This window comes from Taeniopygia guttata, chromosome 3, assembly GCF_048771995.1.
Source record: "Taeniopygia guttata chromosome 3, bTaeGut7.mat, whole genome shotgun sequence".
NCBI lineage: Eukaryota > Metazoa > Chordata > Aves > Passeriformes > Estrildidae > Taeniopygia > Taeniopygia guttata.
In genome coordinates this window covers 25658513-25676344 of record NC_133027.1, presented here as the reverse complement: position 1 = coordinate 25676344, position 17832 = coordinate 25658513, and the positions used below count along the sequence as shown (strand labels likewise).

Sequence of the window (17832 nt, the reverse complement as noted above, 5' to 3'; positions counted from 1 at the left end):
TAAAAAATGCCTCTCCTATATGTCACAGCTGTTGGATTTATATGTTACAATATTTTTCCTACTTAGTCAAAATTACAATAATGAGAAAAATTATGCTCAGTTGGATGACAGCAAAATCATTCAGACCTATATGACCTCTCTCAAATATACCAGGACTGTTATGAGCAAGGTTTGCAACCTGGGATTTTTCTGTGCACTGTGAGGTAAGAGAATAAGTATTTCTTTCTATATCTGACAAACGAAAGTGCAGAAGAATGCTGAACCTTCTGCAGGATGACACAAAGAGCACTGACAGAAATGAATTCCAAGGTTTTCAGGCTGGTAACTGTACTATACATTTAGCTTCTAAACTGAAATATAACTCACCTTGGCACCTAAAGCCAGCTGCCATAGGATCATTTTATTACAGTGAGTTGGGAACGAAACTCCCAACTCTAATTGATTATTATATTTTTATGGGTAAGTGTTATTATAGTTTTATAGGAAAGAGATGATCCAGGTGATTAAAAAAAAAGCCCTTTTCTATTTCAATAAGAAATATGTCCAAGCATATAAGAACTCCTAGTAGCAGTGCATCAACTTTAATTCACCTTGAAGAAAGGGCAATGTAGTACCACCCAAAATAGGCAAAAGTATATTTTTAAAATCCTGTTTATTCAATCTTTTAATAATAGAATAAATGGAAATGCCAATAACTATTGACAGAAGTCAACTTGCCACGGCCTACTACATTATTTCCTAATGAGCATACCATGTTCAATTACACTAAGAATACTGTCTTTACTGAATCTAATAAATAAATATGTATATAAGAAATGCACACACCTGGAGTGATACATGGTTTTACATTTTATACCTTACATCCTGGAGACTTAGAAAGAGTTTTATGCTCCTGAAGTGAAGAGTTCTTGGGAGCATTTTAGATAATTTTTACCATTTTTAAATTTATTACAAAGCTCACATATCTAGCGAGAAAGGGTTGAAGTTCATGGTCTTTATGTAAACCAAAAGTCTTTAAAAGTGAAAAAAACTCCAACATTTTAAAATTGATGACTTATTTTCATTAATCTCTTGATTCTATGAGATCTGAGTTAAAAACATTTATCTGTTAGATTTTGCAAGACATATCTGAGTAAGAATGCAGTGGCTGAATGGTGCTTTTACTTTGAAACATTGCAGTCATTCTTGTCCTTCCATTGCTGCTATACTGAGTGCAAGCTGCAATCAAGCTAAATAAAGCCCAACAAACCAGCACCATTTTAAACCACGAACATGCAAAGAAGCAGATGAATGGAATTACTTCACTCACTCAGTTCCATTTAGCTCAGAGAGAATGACAGCCATCCTGGAGAAACTGCTAAAGAAACTTAATGTCATTTAAAAATAGAAATCCCAGTTTGAAATGCAATGCCTGTGCCTCTTGGAGGCTAGAGGAAATGGAAACGTAGCTACAAGGACATTTTGGAAAGACATCATGGTATTACAATGTTTTCTGGAATTAAAAAATTCTATATTGACCATTTTGAAGGACCCTCTTTACCTCTCTGTGGTAAGGAACTTTATCTGTCAGAAAATAGAAAAGGAAGTTAAATCTGTGTGTCTTGTTATCATTCTGGGATTTGCACGTGTGGGCTTTAACATGAAAAATTGCAAAAGGAGCAAAGTGCTACTCTAGACTCAGAAAATAGTTCTCTCTCTATTTTTTTTTATTTTAGTAATTTATTCCATACAATTCATCGTGTGTAAAGTTTAATTTCTCCTGGAACCTGAAATCCTGCATGAGATGATTTTTTTTCTGAATGGTTATAATCTTAAAAAAATATATTTTTGTCAGGCTCATGTAATAAACAATTCCAACCTCATAGATCACACTCAGGACCTTGTGATTCACTATGGATTCTGCATGCATGTCCATCTTCTCTCTCAACCTCACACAGCTTAGGAGACTGTTCACTAAAGGTGTGTTGAAATCAATCTCACTCCTTCTCAGGACAAGAATTTCCAAAAGGCACAGTCATAATTTCCAGAAATATGTATCTGGCAAGTTAAGACCACAAGTAAAGAGGTGGAAGAATCTAAGACATACGGATTTACTATGCCTAGGAATGTCAAAGCAGGAATAAAGAAAAAGTATATGCCCTGTGTGCACCTGGTAATCCACAAGGAATTTTATATGCACAATAATGTTGATATTCTGTGTTAAAGGAAATTAACCCAAATTTCCTTTACTATCTCTCATTTTAACCAATCCTACACACCACACAGAAATACAAAATAAGTGGTTACTTGCCATTGTCTATAGAAGATGACAGTTGTTCTGGTGGATCACAGATCTGAGGTTCAACTCACCAAGTATGGAAAAACCCAATCTAAATTTCCACCACTAGTACAAGAACCTGTATGTAAATTCATACAGAAAATTGTATACCTCTAAGTTTAAATCAGATACTTAATTATGAGCTGGAAAATCTTTATCAATTTGTGGATATCAAAAGGAAGGACAATGTAAAGTGAAAAGTAAAGAAAATGAGTGATATCATGTGATAATTCTAGTGGCTGACGGATTGCATGATGTTATCAGGCAAAACCTCTCAATTCCTTATTCTAGACACTATGTTTTGTGCCTTTTGGAAAGCAAAGGCTCTCTTTGCTCTCTTTATAAATGAAATATTGATTTTAGGTTCTAGCTAGACTCCATTAAGATGCTTTTTAAGTTGCATTGTGTCTGCAAAGAGTGGAGTTTTATGAACACAAATCAGTTTTCTAATACCCATAAGTGGGCTTTTCATAAGAACTCATAAATAATTCATCCAACTTTCCTGTGCATCAGTAGAACTTACCTTGAAGTTTTCTTAAGCACTTCCAAAAAAATCTTAGCTGCATGTCTGGTATTGAATATATCAGCAATGACTGTTATACTACAGACAGCCCATTTGTTTCTAAATACAGAAGAGAAACAGCATTTGGGGGCGGGGGGAAAGACAATCAATGACTCACAAAGACTTTCTCTGTGTTAAAAGCAGATTATTTGAAAGTGTACTTGAATAAAAGATTGTCTGACCAATGTGATGATGGTTTGGGATGCCTCTGGGTCTGTTAGCTCTGTCTATAGTGCCATATGCAGCACTACCCAAATTCCAAAAGATGTTTTAACACAACTGACCTGGAGCGCAACAGACCTGGTCAGTGCAAGAGAGATGGAAATGAGGGCCCAGCCCTTACAACTCAAAGGGGATTGCAGCGAGGGTCAAGTTGTCCTGGTTCAGGCTCTGAGCAAAGGTAATGCTTTATCCTATTCAGAGTAAATATCAGCCCTGGAAATCAAATTAACAGAAAGAGGTTGTGCTTCCTTCCTTCCTTACCTCACTCTTGGAACGGTCCAAAGTTTTACTGCATCTCTGACAATTCTGTTCAATTACCTAACCCTGAGGAGGGTGGATACGATTACAGGAGAGCAGGTCAGCCAAGGAAGACGTTCTGACATCCTGAGAAGCCTACTGGTTCAGAGAAGGGTCAGGAACAGTTCCATTTTTCAACAAGTAAAATTTGACATGACTTGTACCATACTGTTACAGTGTGTCCTGGTTTCAGCTGGGACATACTCTTCCTGGTAGCTGGTGTAGTACTGTGGTTGGAATTTACCATGAGAATAATGTTGATAACACATTAATGTTTTAATTGTTGCTGAGCAGTGTTGGCATAAAGTCAAGAATTTTTCAATGTGTTGTGCTCTGCCAGTGAGGAGCTGCACAAAAATCTGATACAGAGTATAACTACAGCACCTGATCCAAACTGGCCAAAGTGTTATTTCATACCATTGAACATCATGTTCAGTTTATTAACTGAGGAGAGTTATCAGGAGGTATCAATCACTGCCTGGGGAGTAAATAGACATTGGTCAGTGGGTAGACAGCAGTTGCTCCTCTCTCTCTTTTTGTTATCACCCTTATCATCACTATTGTAAATGTTGCTATTATTGTTGTTGTTGTCATTATTATTTCAATAACTAAACTGTTCTTATCTCAACCCATGGGTTTTACCTTCTCCAAGGTGGGGGATTGGGAGGGGCAGGGTGAGCAAATGGCTGCATGGTACCCTAATTTCTGTCTGGGTTTAAAACATGACACAATGCTGCTGTATCCTTAGGAGTTTCATCATATTTCAAAGATGCTGTATATATATATGGGAAGTTGGTAAATTCCACTCTGATGGATGTAACATTTAAAGATGAAGGTTTGGTTTTGGTTTTTTTTCAAAAAAAGTGGACAAAGTTATTAATTTCTTTGATCAGATATACATAGCATTCCCCTAGAGATAGCTTTCACATGTGTAGATGTACACAAACTTTAGAGGTCGTTACAGCTGCTTGTGATACAGAGCTCGACCCCTCTGAATAAAAACAATTACTATTGTCCAGACTGTTCTTCTGAATAAAAACAAATACTATTGTCCAGACTGGCACTGTTCTAAGGCACTTCTCTGAGGCAATATAAGCAATTCCTTTCAGAACCATATGAGTACTGAACAGCACTCAAAAGTGTTTTAGGGGCTTGAAGAAAAAGATGTTTAAAAAAAGAGAAAGCAATATTTTTTCCCCAGTTCAGCTAGGTCTGAAGTCTCATCATCAGTCTCACTGAAGTCTAGTCAGAGAATAATTTTTGTGCATGCTCAGTATGTTGACACTGCTTCCCTGGGTTTCTGCATGCATTTCTGGACAGGAAAAGAAGCTGGTGAATAAATAATGACTCCACAAGAGTTCAGTACTTTCTATTTGAGAAGACATATGAAAAAGGAGTGTTTCTTGTCCTATTTTTTTAATATAAATTCACAGTTTTCACATTCATACTCAGAATTCTGCTTTGTTTTAGAAATAAACAATCTCAAGGCATTTTTTACTCCTCGGCAGGCTTTGCAGTTCAGGTGAGGGGTGTCATCCTCCCCCTGTGCTTAGTGCTGGTGAGGCCACACCTGGAGTACTCTGGCCAGTGCTGGGCTCCCCAGCACAAGAAGAGATGGACATACTGGAGAGCCTCCAGTGCAGGTCCACAGAAACAGTGAAGGGACTAGAGCAGCTCCTATGAGAAAGGGCTCAGGCATGCCTCCAGGCTGGAAGTTGCCTCATGGAAATTGGTCATCCATGACATCTCCACATCTAATTTTTTTCCCTTTAGGGGTTTATTAGTGACTGCATAGACAACTAACAAGCTAAACAAAAATAAGGGGGCTGCAATGAGTGAAAAATCTCACTAAAATCATTGACTCTTCTATCTCAGCATGCATTGCAGGTGACCGTAGTTGGTAGTCAGGTTGCAATTTATAATTGAAGCAACTTGCTGCACATCAAATCTGTGAGACAGAAGTTGGCAGCTTGATCTTCATCTGAATTCCTTCACAGCAGCATCTTAAAGCTTCTGTTCTGTGGTAGTACTAGTCATAGAGTGACACAAGGAGTGTCACAAATTAGAGGTCAACTGCAGTTAAATACAAAAATTGAATACAGGGGGGTTTTGTCCAGTAATTAATGTATTGTAACACCTGTCTTTTGAGAAGACTCCTCTTTTTGCTTCAGTCTTACTTGAAAGTAACAGTTCTTGGCACAACACTGTTTTTTATGACTTTGGTAGTCTTCGGCCATGGTTTGAAGAGCCTGTAGCCTGTACTGCCACCCTGGACATTAAACTTACATCTTTTTACAGGGGGCGTGGGGGCAAATTTCTCCATGATGGCTTTGGGGGTTATTTTTAAAGTCTCTAAGGACACAGAAGAACAGAAAGCTTTTCAGAGGCTTGATACCAGGCATTAGATTTAGACTGGCAGTGCGAGACAGAGTAATTGTAAATTGACTTCACTTTTCACTGCCACCTTGTGAGAATGGTAAAAAAACAGGAAAAGCTATTCTGGGTGATACTTGGAGTGAAGCATGAGAAAACAGGTATGGAAAGACAAAAGGTTTTTCTAATAAGCCATTGGTGTTGTTGAAATCAGGGCAGAAAGGAGAAAAAGTGGTAATATCTTCAGTTGATAACACTGTGGAAATACAATATAAGGAACAAAGGAGTCCCATACAAAATGTTTGGTGCAACATTTTATAGAACAGCATAAAATAGAATATGATGACAAAACCAGCACTCAAGTTTCATGTTTGCTATCTTCTTAACCTAAAAAGGCCTTGCAGGAGTGTCTTTAGCTTTTCAGATGCATTTTTTGATGGAGAATAGATACTTGGCCCAAGGCCTGAGCACTGGATCTGACTTTATTTTTGCAATTGTTAGTTGGGGCTGGTTTTGTCTAAAATGGTATCATTCCTGACACTGGTAACAGAGCACGCAGTAGTTCCCTTTTTGGTAGGGTGTACTACCAGGCTTGTGCCCAGCATGGCTGCAGGACCTCCATGGGGATCAGTTCCTTGCCACCTGTGGTTCAGTGAAAGAAATCTGGCGTCCCTGCTGATGGTCCTCACTCCACACCAAGGAGGTTGGGACGCGCCGTTCGAGTCTTAGAGCTCGTCCCTCATCACGTTCCATCCTCCTGAGCTTCTCCCGCAGTGTTTGGTGCCAGGGGCTGCAGGACCTGTGTGGGGATCGGCTCCTTGATGTCTGTGGTTCATTGAAAGAAACCCGGCGTCTTCGCTGCCGGCGCTCCCTCCTCCCTGATGCTGGGGCATCCTCTTCAGAACTTAGAGCTTGACCCATATCGTGATCCATCCTCCTTAGCTTCTCCTGTGGTGTTTGGTGCCAGGTGCTGTGGGACCACCCGGGGTTTGGCACTCTGTCCCCTGCAGTTCAATGAAACAAATGTGGCAATGCCACTGATGGTGTTCACTGCTCCCCAAGGAGGCACAGACATGCCCTAGGCCCCGCCAGTGTCCTTGTCCAGCAAATCTTCTCTGCAGCCCTAGAAAGCACACAGCTGGATGTTTGTCCCTGAGGAGGAGGACAGGCACTGTAGCCCTTCAGGCCTGCCCTGTAGAACCAAAAGCCTTGCTGTCACAGGTGTCACAATCACTCCCTGGAGACATCAGGGGCCTTTTAGGGACCACACCCAGAAAACACAAGCTCCAGCCTCAGGAACAAAAACTTCACATGATACCCTTCTATTGAGCATGGAACTCTGTTGCCATGTTTTTTGCATAAATTCACAGGTTTTACCTTTCACACCCAGTGCCATATTCTATTTTAGAAACAGACTATTCAAGACCTTTCTCACTCCTCAAGTGACTTTCGCAGGAGCAGTTTTGTTGTGAAGTAGTGCCATTTCTGACACTAGAACTCTTTTTGGTAGGGTGTGCTACCAGGCCCTGTACCTGGCAGGGCTGTGGGACCTGCACCAGGATTGCCTCCTTGTTACCTGTTCTTTTTTTCTTCCTGATAGTGAAGGGTGTGATGCTTTTGCAGCTTTCTGTGTGATAAAAAGAGTTAAAGTTCTTGCCCTTTGGCTACAAATTTATTGGTTTATACAGTGTATTTAAAAACAATTACAAGAAGGAGTTAAACAGGCCTATCTTGTCAGACAGTGTTCTCAGCCAAGCAAGTTCATCTCTTCTGTTCAGGTACCTTCATAGTTTGTAGACTGAGCAACATGCCTTTAGAAAGAAAACTTTCTTCTCTTCCCTGAGATTTGTGTGGTTCTGAACACCCTGACTATCTGAATTACCTATCATTTTTATTTGAAGATCTGCAGAAGAGTTCTTGACTCCAGACAGTGCTATGGAGAAAAAAAGTCTCTGTATTTATCCAAACACAAGATCTATGCATCCAGTGATGCACTCATGGGCTGCAGCTATTGTCAGGCCCATTAGTGTGATCCCAGTTTGTTTTCTGCAGCACTCACTTCCCAAATATCCTCTAGCTCTCCCTGAAGGTGTACTTATGCATGTGAAAACACAGGAGTATCTCACACAGAGGACGTTGTAAGTAAAAAGCCACACTTACATGATACTGTTCTGGACCACCAACCTGAACTCTTCAATCACCTTGTTTTACCAACTTCAGCATACACTTTCAGGCTTAAACCAAAGGCTTTTCTTAACATCTTTTCCTACCTGCTCAGTTTTTCAAATTTCTTCCAATGACTAATAATTTACCTCATTTCAGGGTGAGACCGTGACAGAAAAGCCTCTGCTGTTGGAGCTACACATTGAGTGAGCAGAGCACCCTAGGGAGGACTGAATATCACTGGCATGCAAAGAAGGGAAGCTGGCATGCACATATGCACATTCAGGCTGGAATGCTATGGACCCTGATGGAATCCACCATGGAGTAATGACAGAACTCATGAAGGAACTTGCCAAACCACACTCTATTACCTACCAACAGTCCTGCTTAACTGGAGAAGTTCCAGTTTTCTGGTAATTAGCAAATGTAATGCCCATCAACAAGAAGAGTTGGAAAGATGATCAGGGGAACTACAGACCTGCCAGCCTGACCTCTGTTCCAGGCAAGGTTATGGAAGAGATCATCCTGAGTACCATCCCACAGCACAGGCAGAACAACTGTGGGACAAAGCCCAGTCATTGTGATTTACAAAGGCAGGTCTTACTTGACCAAGCTGATCTTCTTCTATGAAAAAGTGGCCCACTTAGACGAAGGAAAGGTCTAGAAAATATATCTTATGAGGAGTGGCTGAGGGAGCTGGGATTTTTAAGTGTTGAGGAGGCTCATGGAGGACCTCATTGCTCTCTACACTTCCTGAAAGGAGGTTGTGGTGAGATGGGGGCTGGTATCTTCTACTGTGTCTGCAGTGAGAGGACAAGGGGAAATGGCATTAAACTGAGAGGGGGAAGATTCAGATTGGATATTACAAAAAAAATTTCACTGTTATGTTGCCCTGGGAGGTGGTGGAGTCACCAACCCCCGAGGTGTTTAGGAAGCATCTGGATCTTGCTCTGGGTGATATGGTTTAGTGATTTAGGGGTTACAGTGGTGGTGCTGGGTTGACAATTGGACTTGTTGATCTTAAAGCTCTCTTCCAACCTTGATGGTTCTATTATTCTATGAAAGAGCAGAACAGAATCAGATTGAAATCAAAGTAAGTTTGCCTATTTATGTTCTTTTCTTTTCTGCTACTAGCACTTCGGCAGTCTATCCATTGATAAAATTCAGTACACAGAAATTACATTAAATTTCTTGTTCTGCTCTCTCAAAATAAATTCCAGCAGCTTTTCCAAAATACTATGGAAACTTACGGGAACCCAAGTTCTTAAGTATATGCAGATGGCTTGCCTGCAACCTTATTTAAATATCACCTTCAGCGTCCAAAACATTAGCATGTCAGTAACAACAAAGGTAACACAAGAAATGCAAAGACATTAAAAGGCAGCACACCATGAGGGACACACCATGACGCAGCACACCATGAGGGACAAAAAAAGAATAGTGAAGGAAAATCCACACTAGAAGTAGCCAACTAGTGAAATGCCATCTGTTCATCCAAACTTCACTCAAAGAAGGAAGGTTTCCTGTTTAATGGAACAATAAATTCTTCAAGGCTTGAAAAACTGAGTGAATAGTTGTGTTTTTACCCTCCGTCTTTTTTTATTGGACAAATCCTTATGCAGTTATTTACCTTGAAAATGTCACCAGGGCAGCTACCACTATGGTGCACTAGTATTTTTTGCTTGCAGCAGTGTTGTATGAAATTTGGCAGGATCTATATTTAGTAGAGACCAAAGATGTGGGTGTTTTTTGGTTTGGGGTTTTTTTTGTTTGGTTTTTTTTTTTTTGTTTTGTTTTGTTTTTTTTTAGTTCTGGCACGTTCCTTCATTGCAGTTGAGATAATCTCCTGTTACAGTCCATTTTGATTTTGGTTAGTTTCCCAAGAAGGAAACCAGAGTGAAACAGGTGAGCTTCATGCCGGACTTGGTAGAGTGGAACTATAACAAGATGATGATTCCAGTTGAAACATATTGTTGCTTTAGACTTTGTCAAAGTTTAGCCCAGACTTACTAAAAAAAATCTGTAAATACAACCTGATTTTTTGCTTTAAACTGAGCTGAAGCCCTGAAAAACTTGCTGAATTTTGTTTCCAAGACAAAAGTATGATTACTTCTTGTTTCCATACCTGGTGGAAACCAAAAAGAATTATTAAGCCACTCCCCCCCTCCCTCTTCTTCTACCTGTTTTGCCTTTCTTCTGATGTCAAGACTTTCACAGACTTCAGCAATTTGAGTTCTATTGAGGTCACACTTTTAATACACTTTTTCACATGTAGTGGATCCTGCTAGCTAGTAGCACACCATGCTCTTTAAAAATTTCTTCAGTAGTTTAAAAAAGAAAGCATGCGATTTATAAAACCTTGATTTTCCAATTTCGCTGTTTCCAAGTTTCTCGATGAAGAGAAGCCCTTTGACTGAAGAGCAAGTCTTTACAAAGCTGAGGAAAGTGGATTTGTTTAGCCTGAAGACAAAGAGGGTAGAGGAGCACCTTATCAAAAAGTGGGGGGGGTTAGTCTGTTCTGCCAAGTGACAGGACTAGAGGAAATGGCCTCAAGTTGTGCCGGGGGAGGTTTATATTGGATATTAGGAATAATTTCCTCACAGAAAGGGTTTTCAAGACTTGGAAAAGTCTGCCCAAGGAAGTGGTTGAGTCCCTATCCCTGGAAGTATTTCAATGAGCTGTAGATGTGCCATTAAAGGGGATTTGGGATTTAGGGATTTGGCAGTGCTAGGTTAATGGTTGGGCTTGATGACCTTAGAGGTCCTTTCCAATTCTATGATTCTGAGTGAGAACAGTATTTTTAACCACATGCAATAGCAACATTGCTGATGAATTTGGACCAACAGCTGAGTACTTCACAGTATGACAGTACAGCACACTAAGATTAAATATTTGTCTTCTACTCATAAATTTTCTAGAAATTTTTCTTTGATAACACATTGGGCTGCGTATCATGATTTGACAGACATAATTAAGAGTACTTGTGTTTCTATGCTCATTTTGCTGCAGTGAGAAATAAAAGATTATCATCTCCAGAGTTTTGCAATGGAATTGCAATTGTGCTTATATTAAGGAACTAGTTTAAATTAATGAGTTCCTATCTATGTGTTTGTGTGGCTATCACTGTTGGAAGAGCTGAACGAAACATCCAGATAAGCCTAAAATATTTCATACAGAGCCGGAGGCAGCCCACAGCTTCAAGATCCCCGAAAACTTTAAAGCACAGAGGATTTCAATGGTGAGCTTAGTCTGACCCCCTGCCTCAGGCTTCTTGCTCAGCTGCCTTCTCCAAGAAAAGCTTTGCACAGTGCTGCTCCATGATGAAGATTTCCAGACAAAATAAATTGTTATAGATGAAGCAATAACATTCACTGTATTATGGTGTGTGTATTTGACAGCTAGACTTATAACAAAAGGAGAAAAATTATTTATTTCATGGCATTCATTCTGTCTCTAATATGCCCTAACTGAGGCAGAGGTGCCTGCTCTGCAGCCCTTTCTCACTGACCTCTACCACCATCCTTCGTTTGGGGTGACTGCTGAACAACATGGGACCAAGAAAATGTCGAGAGCTGGGAGTTTATACCTTGTCTGGAAACAAACATGACAACTGGATACAGGTGTATCTTGACTGAGGGGATGCAGGAGAGCTTTAGAGTAAAGCAATGTTTCAAATTGCTGTTAACTGAGGCAAAGACACAGCCTCCATCTTGATAAAGGCTTGGTCCTTGCCGTGAGGAATGGGTGCAGAGCAAGTGCAAGTTCCTGTCACATCTCTAGTAAAACACTGTGCTGAAAAGATTTACAAACATATCTGTTATTCTGATTTCTGTAAGTGTAGCTCCTCTCTTCAGGACAGCTCTTAGTCTGGCAACTTTCCATGATCCCTGCAACTACAGGAAAACAGCTCCCTTGTCGTTCTCAGGGTTTGTCTCATCCCTGCTCTGGATGCAAATTCCTTATGTCCATGGGAGTTCTTGTTTCAGGCTGTGTTCCTATAAAACATGTTGCACTAAGCTGCACATAAAGCTTTGCAGCTGTGAGTCCCAGTGCTGGTTGCCAGCTTGAAGCTGTTAAGCCTCCCTAATTTTAGTATGCCTAGGGGAAGCTCTCCTTGAGGAATCTCACTCTGGGCATCCAGGACAAAGCAATCATCCTAAACAGACCAGATCTTAACAAGGTCTCATAAAGAAATCAGGAGCAGCAACAGCCACTGGCAAAAGTAAAAGCCACAGAAGGGCAAGACAGTTTGGAGTTGAAATAAATAATCCCCCCCAGAGTTTACTAAACATGTCTTTACAGTGTCATTCACTTCAAAGTTAAATTATACTCTTCTGAAATCTTGACATTTATGGAATCAATACATACCAAGAGGTTGGAAAATAGGTGTCTAGATGATTCACTTTCCTCTCAAGTACTGGCTTAGCTCACTAAAACTAGAAGAGTTATTTCTCTCACAGCATTTAGAGCTTCTAAAATTGCTTGTGTTACAATTTGCTACAAGTTTCAAGTGATAAAGGTTTTTTGTGTCTAAATGCAGTTTACTATATGACACTAAAGGCCACAGAAAGCTTGTTGTGCTGCAGTATGGTACTGACATTTTAACAATAGCTCCTTTAAGTGATGCAACATAAATTGTCACCCAACTTTGGTTTAAGAGAGGTTATTTCAGAGACATGGGCATTTGTCATATGCCACTGCAATGAAAAATTCTTGAATGCACTTGCTGATGACATTAGAAAATAAAAGGAGTTTTTTTCTAGAATAAGGTTCTTATTCTAGAAAGAATGAACATTATTAAACACCCTGAAGGTACATCTGGAAATTCTTTGTTCACTGATATTTCATGGCAGCTTTTTCCCCCCACTTATTTAACGTGCCATATTTTCTTTCATAGATAATTTTATTCCAGTTGGGATTTGACCTTTGGATTAATTGAAACTGAAAGGGCTAGAAAGTATTTAATGTCTTCTTATGTCATTAGTTTCAATATTGATATTTTAATTAGGAAATAAGCAAAACAGTCCTCAAACTTGTCAAGATTTGCAGCAATGCTTATAGGAGGGAATGTGAGTCAAAAAGCTACTTGTCCAACAGAAGTAGCTATGGAAGCATTAGGAGTTCTGTATGTCTCATTTGCACTAGTGATCCTGATCACCACCACCAGGAACTGAGCCTGGATTACAGATTTGTCCATCAAGACAAACAACAGAATATCTTTTCCATCTTCTTCTGTTTGCAACAGGTTTTGGGAATGTTGGCACATGCTTGTTCTCAGGTGAAACAAGGAGTGGAAGGCAAGCAGTTCACGAATGAGTCTAGTCTAGACTGAATTGAGGAGAAATTACATTTTCTTCTTTATTTTATTTTAATTAAAACATTTTTAAAATTGTACCATTTTGGTTCTGGTTGCAGGAACAGCAACACACTCTTTCATTGCAAGCTATTTTTGTATTACACTGAATGCATCAACTCTGTGGGATATACTAGAAAAAATTAATTTCCTGGATGACATGTTGATACATAGATATAACTTATCTACTTAGTTTTAAGTAAAGGTGTATAGGAAATAATTCTTCAACTACAGGATCAGAACTACTTACATTTCTTTGGAATTTATTATCCAGTATGACCATGAGCTGTCTGAGCCAATTTTGTTTGGAAGAGCACAAAATACTTCTGAAATAATTTCTGGTCAGAGTATATATTGTAAAGAGATTAATGCTAACACTGTAACTCCATTTTTTTTCAGGCATTGTTCAATGAGGAGGGAACTTCCTTCTCTGTGAGACATCAAGATTTTCAGTAGTCCTGGATATAACACGCTTTTAGTCTAAAGGGGTTTTTGTACCAGGTGAGATCCAAGAGTGCTATGCTGCCTGCAGTGTGTTCAAGTCAGGAAGACATCATGAGGGCTAATAGAAAGGTAACTTAGAGAGAAGACATCATTTTTTTCCCATAAAGACTCTACGTAAAACAATGGAAAGAATAGATACATCAAGCAGAGTACGGTACAAATAAACTATGGCTGTCCCAAAGTAGCTAAAATCAACTTCTCAATATCACACTCATTTTGCCCACGAAGAATCCTAAAATAACCATTTTCTCCCCAGGATTTTCCCCAGGAATTTGCAGCAATCTAAAAGTAAACAAAACAGAAAAATATTATCTATTTTAATTTTAAAATATTATTTAAAATTCAGGGTGTAAAATGCAAAATTAATCTTTTGTGTTAGCCTCCTTTTTAAGGAACAGAGTCTCTCAGACTGGGGCACTGAGAATTAGCATGTATCTTTCTCTGATTTCTAATACTTTGTTCCTTTCGTGGTTCGATCAAAATTTCATGTCCAAAATCAGGGTTAGTAAAAATGGAATAGTATTTCTACAAGATAGGTTGATACATTGAAGCAGAAATCATTAAATGAATATTCATACTCTTTACTGCTGAAAGTGGTTTTTGAAACAATGGTCAGAATTCCAACTGACCTGTTAAAGACACACAAAAAAAAATATATATATAAAAAAGCTGACTTTTAAAGAATGAAGTTTTATTCAGGTAGCTATTGAAATATTAAGCAACTTATTTTCTGATGAAGTCTCAGTAGTGTCAGTAGGTTTTGTCTATGGTACCAGTGAAACTATCTACCATAAGCCCCGCCATCAGCTATGTAAACACCGAAGTACCTTCAGATAAACGCAGGAATAATGGGGTGAGCTGTTAGTCATAATACAAGTGATAAAATTTGTCTTACTCTAAATGGCCCAAAGGAAGTGTTCTTAGTTTGATTTATTTTAGTTTTGGGGGCTTATTCTGGTGGCTGGATAACAATTTCCAACATTGTTTAAAGAGAAAATTTGTCTTTTCCAAATACATTAATAAATACTATTGATTAATTTTACTTACTTTCATTTGCAGACATCAAAAGAACTGACTCTTCATAGAAATTTTTTATAACATTTGAAAAATGAAATAAGATTTGAAACAGAAAAGGCAGTGTAGGAAAAACCACAGGTATAGGTGGGATGGAACAGGCTTTGAATCTGAGGTAGGTGATGTAATAGTTCGAGGGTCAGTATGATAGTTGCCGGAGAGGGAATAGATTTATGCAGGACACTTTAAGGTGAAGGAAAAAAATAGATGCAGAGAGAATGAATGAAAGTAAAGAAGCAGATTTTAGATGATCTCTGTTGTTGAGATCTTTTTTCTTCTGCTTCAAAACACTGTCCCAAGTATTCACTTACCCAAAACTTCTGTTTCTGTCCATTTTTGTCAGGTAATGCTCCCCACCTTTTAGAAAAGAATGGTACTTTGATGAAACAAGCAGTCAGAAAACACAGCATTAGTTTTAATAATAATCAGTGTCAGAACAAAGCCGGAGTAACAAATTCTGATTATTCAAGTGAGGTTACCAGCTAACTTGCTAATCACAAGTTAAATTGCCATTAGTGATTACAAAATGTTAGCACAAGTTTAGTTTTAGTTTCTTATTGAAAAAACCTGTTTTCATTGACAGAATCTCTCTTCTGGAGAGCTTGCCTGCTGAACTGAACTGTGTAGGGATATTGAAACTAATGTGAGCACATTTCTTCAACTCAGCTGAAGATCTCTAGGAACATTTTTGTTAAAAGTCTCATCCAGCACCTTTACAGAAATAGCTGGTGAGCTGAGACTGAAAATATTCCTCACTTTTCTCAGATAAAATTGAACTGCTGACAGCCTAATCTGTATCATTGCATGGAGCAGGGGGAGAGTTTGATGTTTTTGTCATCTTTGAGGGCATGCTAACTTTTGTGGAAATATCTATGAAATCATACAAGAAACTTTCCCCACCTGCCAAGTGATGGGATTTTCATAGGGGAATAGCTGTAGCTGAATTGCTTGATATTCTGATTTTAGGCCTCACTTTATACACAGGGACAGAAGTTCCAACCCAATCACTTGGACATTTCAGTGAACAAGAGTTGCACTGCACACCTTAGGTAGTTAAGTACACATGGAGTTTCTGCTGGAGCTTAAAGAGCTCTGTCTTTGTTTTAATTTATACAACATGCTTGTCTAGTTACTATTCCCAGCTCTTGATATTTAGATACCTATGAAAGGGCACAAATAAACAGAAAACCAAAGATGTGAACTTTTAGAGGGTTTTCCCCAGTGTAAAGGTAACCCTAGGATGTATCAAATGCCATTGACAGGGTGTTTACTGGTGTATATCCCAACAACACCACCTATTTGAGCTGTATTTGCAGTGCTCCAGTCATTTTCAAAGGCAACCAGAAAAAATATGATGAGAAATCTCATACTGTGAATGGGGAAATTGGGATTTTTCTGTCACCCTTTAATTTGAACAGCAACAGTGAAATCAACTCTCCTTAGTTAACAGTGAACCACGATTTACATGGAATACCTGCACTTTCAGCAAAAGGGAAAAGGGAAGGAAGACAAACTGTTGACTAGCAGAGAGATCAAGTGTGGATTGTAGTTGCAAGCAGAAATTGTAGTTACTGATCATTAAATTCAAGAAATCATAAAAACAATGTCTGCCATAATGACCCTGGAATGCAATTTTTTTTTTTTTAAGAGGCCTCATGATGCATTTTTTTTTCATTACCACATGAATGTTCAGCGATTATGAATAATTGCCATTTCTTTGCCAAATATTTCCAATACAATCTGTCATGATCATATCTTTTTTTAAAAAAGTTATGGGCTTTTGAATTTCATATCAGATTCATATTTACTTCTTTCCTCATGGCCATTTTACTAAAAAAAATACATCAGCTGTAATGTGAAAGTCCAATATTCACATTAGTCTAAAAGACAGAGAAACATTACCTTGAATTGATAATCATGTTCTCCTGCATTTCGTACTAGACATAATTGCTCTAGCTTGCCTGAGTATGATGATGACCAGTTCCCACAGGGTCACATTCCTGTGATTAAATGTTTTTCTAACATTTGTTTTTTTCTAAAAGAGTCAACTTATAGTTTCATACATTAATAGGAATTAATTGATTCTTATAAATGTTTCTAAATAAAAGAAGACTTATAAGCCAAGATAGAAAAGGAACCTCTTTTTATCCTTGACTATAACATATCCATGAATTTAGTTTCCCAGGGTTTGTGTCATAATAGATACATAGGCACTTGAGATATGTATTTTATTTACAGTTTAGAAAGAAGAGATGCTTTGTCATTAGTCAATGCCTATGCCTATGCCTATCAATGCCTAACCATCAAATACTCTAAATTAAAATATAGAGTGCAGCCAGCAGGTCAAGAGAAGTGACTGATTTTCTTTTTTTTGGACTGCCATTCTGTGTCCAGTGCCCAGTCTTGAGCATCCCCGCGCAGGAAAGGCATTAACAGGCTGGAACGAGACCAGCAGGAGTCCACTGAGATGTTTGGGGTCTGGAACACATGATGCATGAGGAGAGGCCGAGGGAGCTGCCTTTCTTCAGCCCCCAGGAGAGAAAGCTCAGGGCAGATATATTTGTTGTCTTCTTCTCCGCAAAGGGTGGGTAAAGAGAAGATAAAACAGACTCTCCTCATACATTTTGGTGGTCCCCCCCTGCTCCCTTCCACATCCCCTACTTGAACCTTAACCTCCAGTGGAGATAGTGATGGCTGCATCCAGCTTACTCTAGATAGCATTCCAGATCATCTTCCTTGCATAGTAGCAGCTCTGAGAAAGTGTGGATTGGTCCCTCAAAATCAAAATTTTAAAAAAAACCCCAAAAAACAAAAAACAAAAAAACACATAATCCTGAAGGAGTTCAATGAAGTAACTAAAGTCCCAGTGGAATTAGTTCCCAAGTGGAATTGACAGAGACTTTAAAGTGACACATTCTTCGACAACATCCATTAGAGAACAATATTGCATGTTCTGGAAGATGACCA

General features: G+C 38.9%; 1 protein-coding gene across 2 annotated transcripts in view; it reads right to left on the bottom strand.

The window, feature by feature from the left end:
* TINAG (tubulointerstitial nephritis antigen) overlaps nt 1–17832 on the bottom strand; it is a 78511-nt gene that overhangs the window by 29544 nt on the left and 31135 nt on the right. Inside the window, exons 10-11 of one of the 2 annotated variants that reach the window (XM_002193189.6) lie at nt 15177–15222; nt 13268–14073 (exon numbers count right to left, since the gene is read on the bottom strand). In XM_002193189.6, coding sequence (XP_002193225.5) covers nt 13957–14073; nt 15177–15222 — 163 coding nt within the window. In that variant the 3' untranslated portion in view covers nt 13268–13956. Of the gene's footprint in view, nt 1–13267; nt 14074–15176; nt 15223–17832 lie in introns of those variants that run through there. The other variant, XM_072926453.1, reaches the window with a different exon arrangement.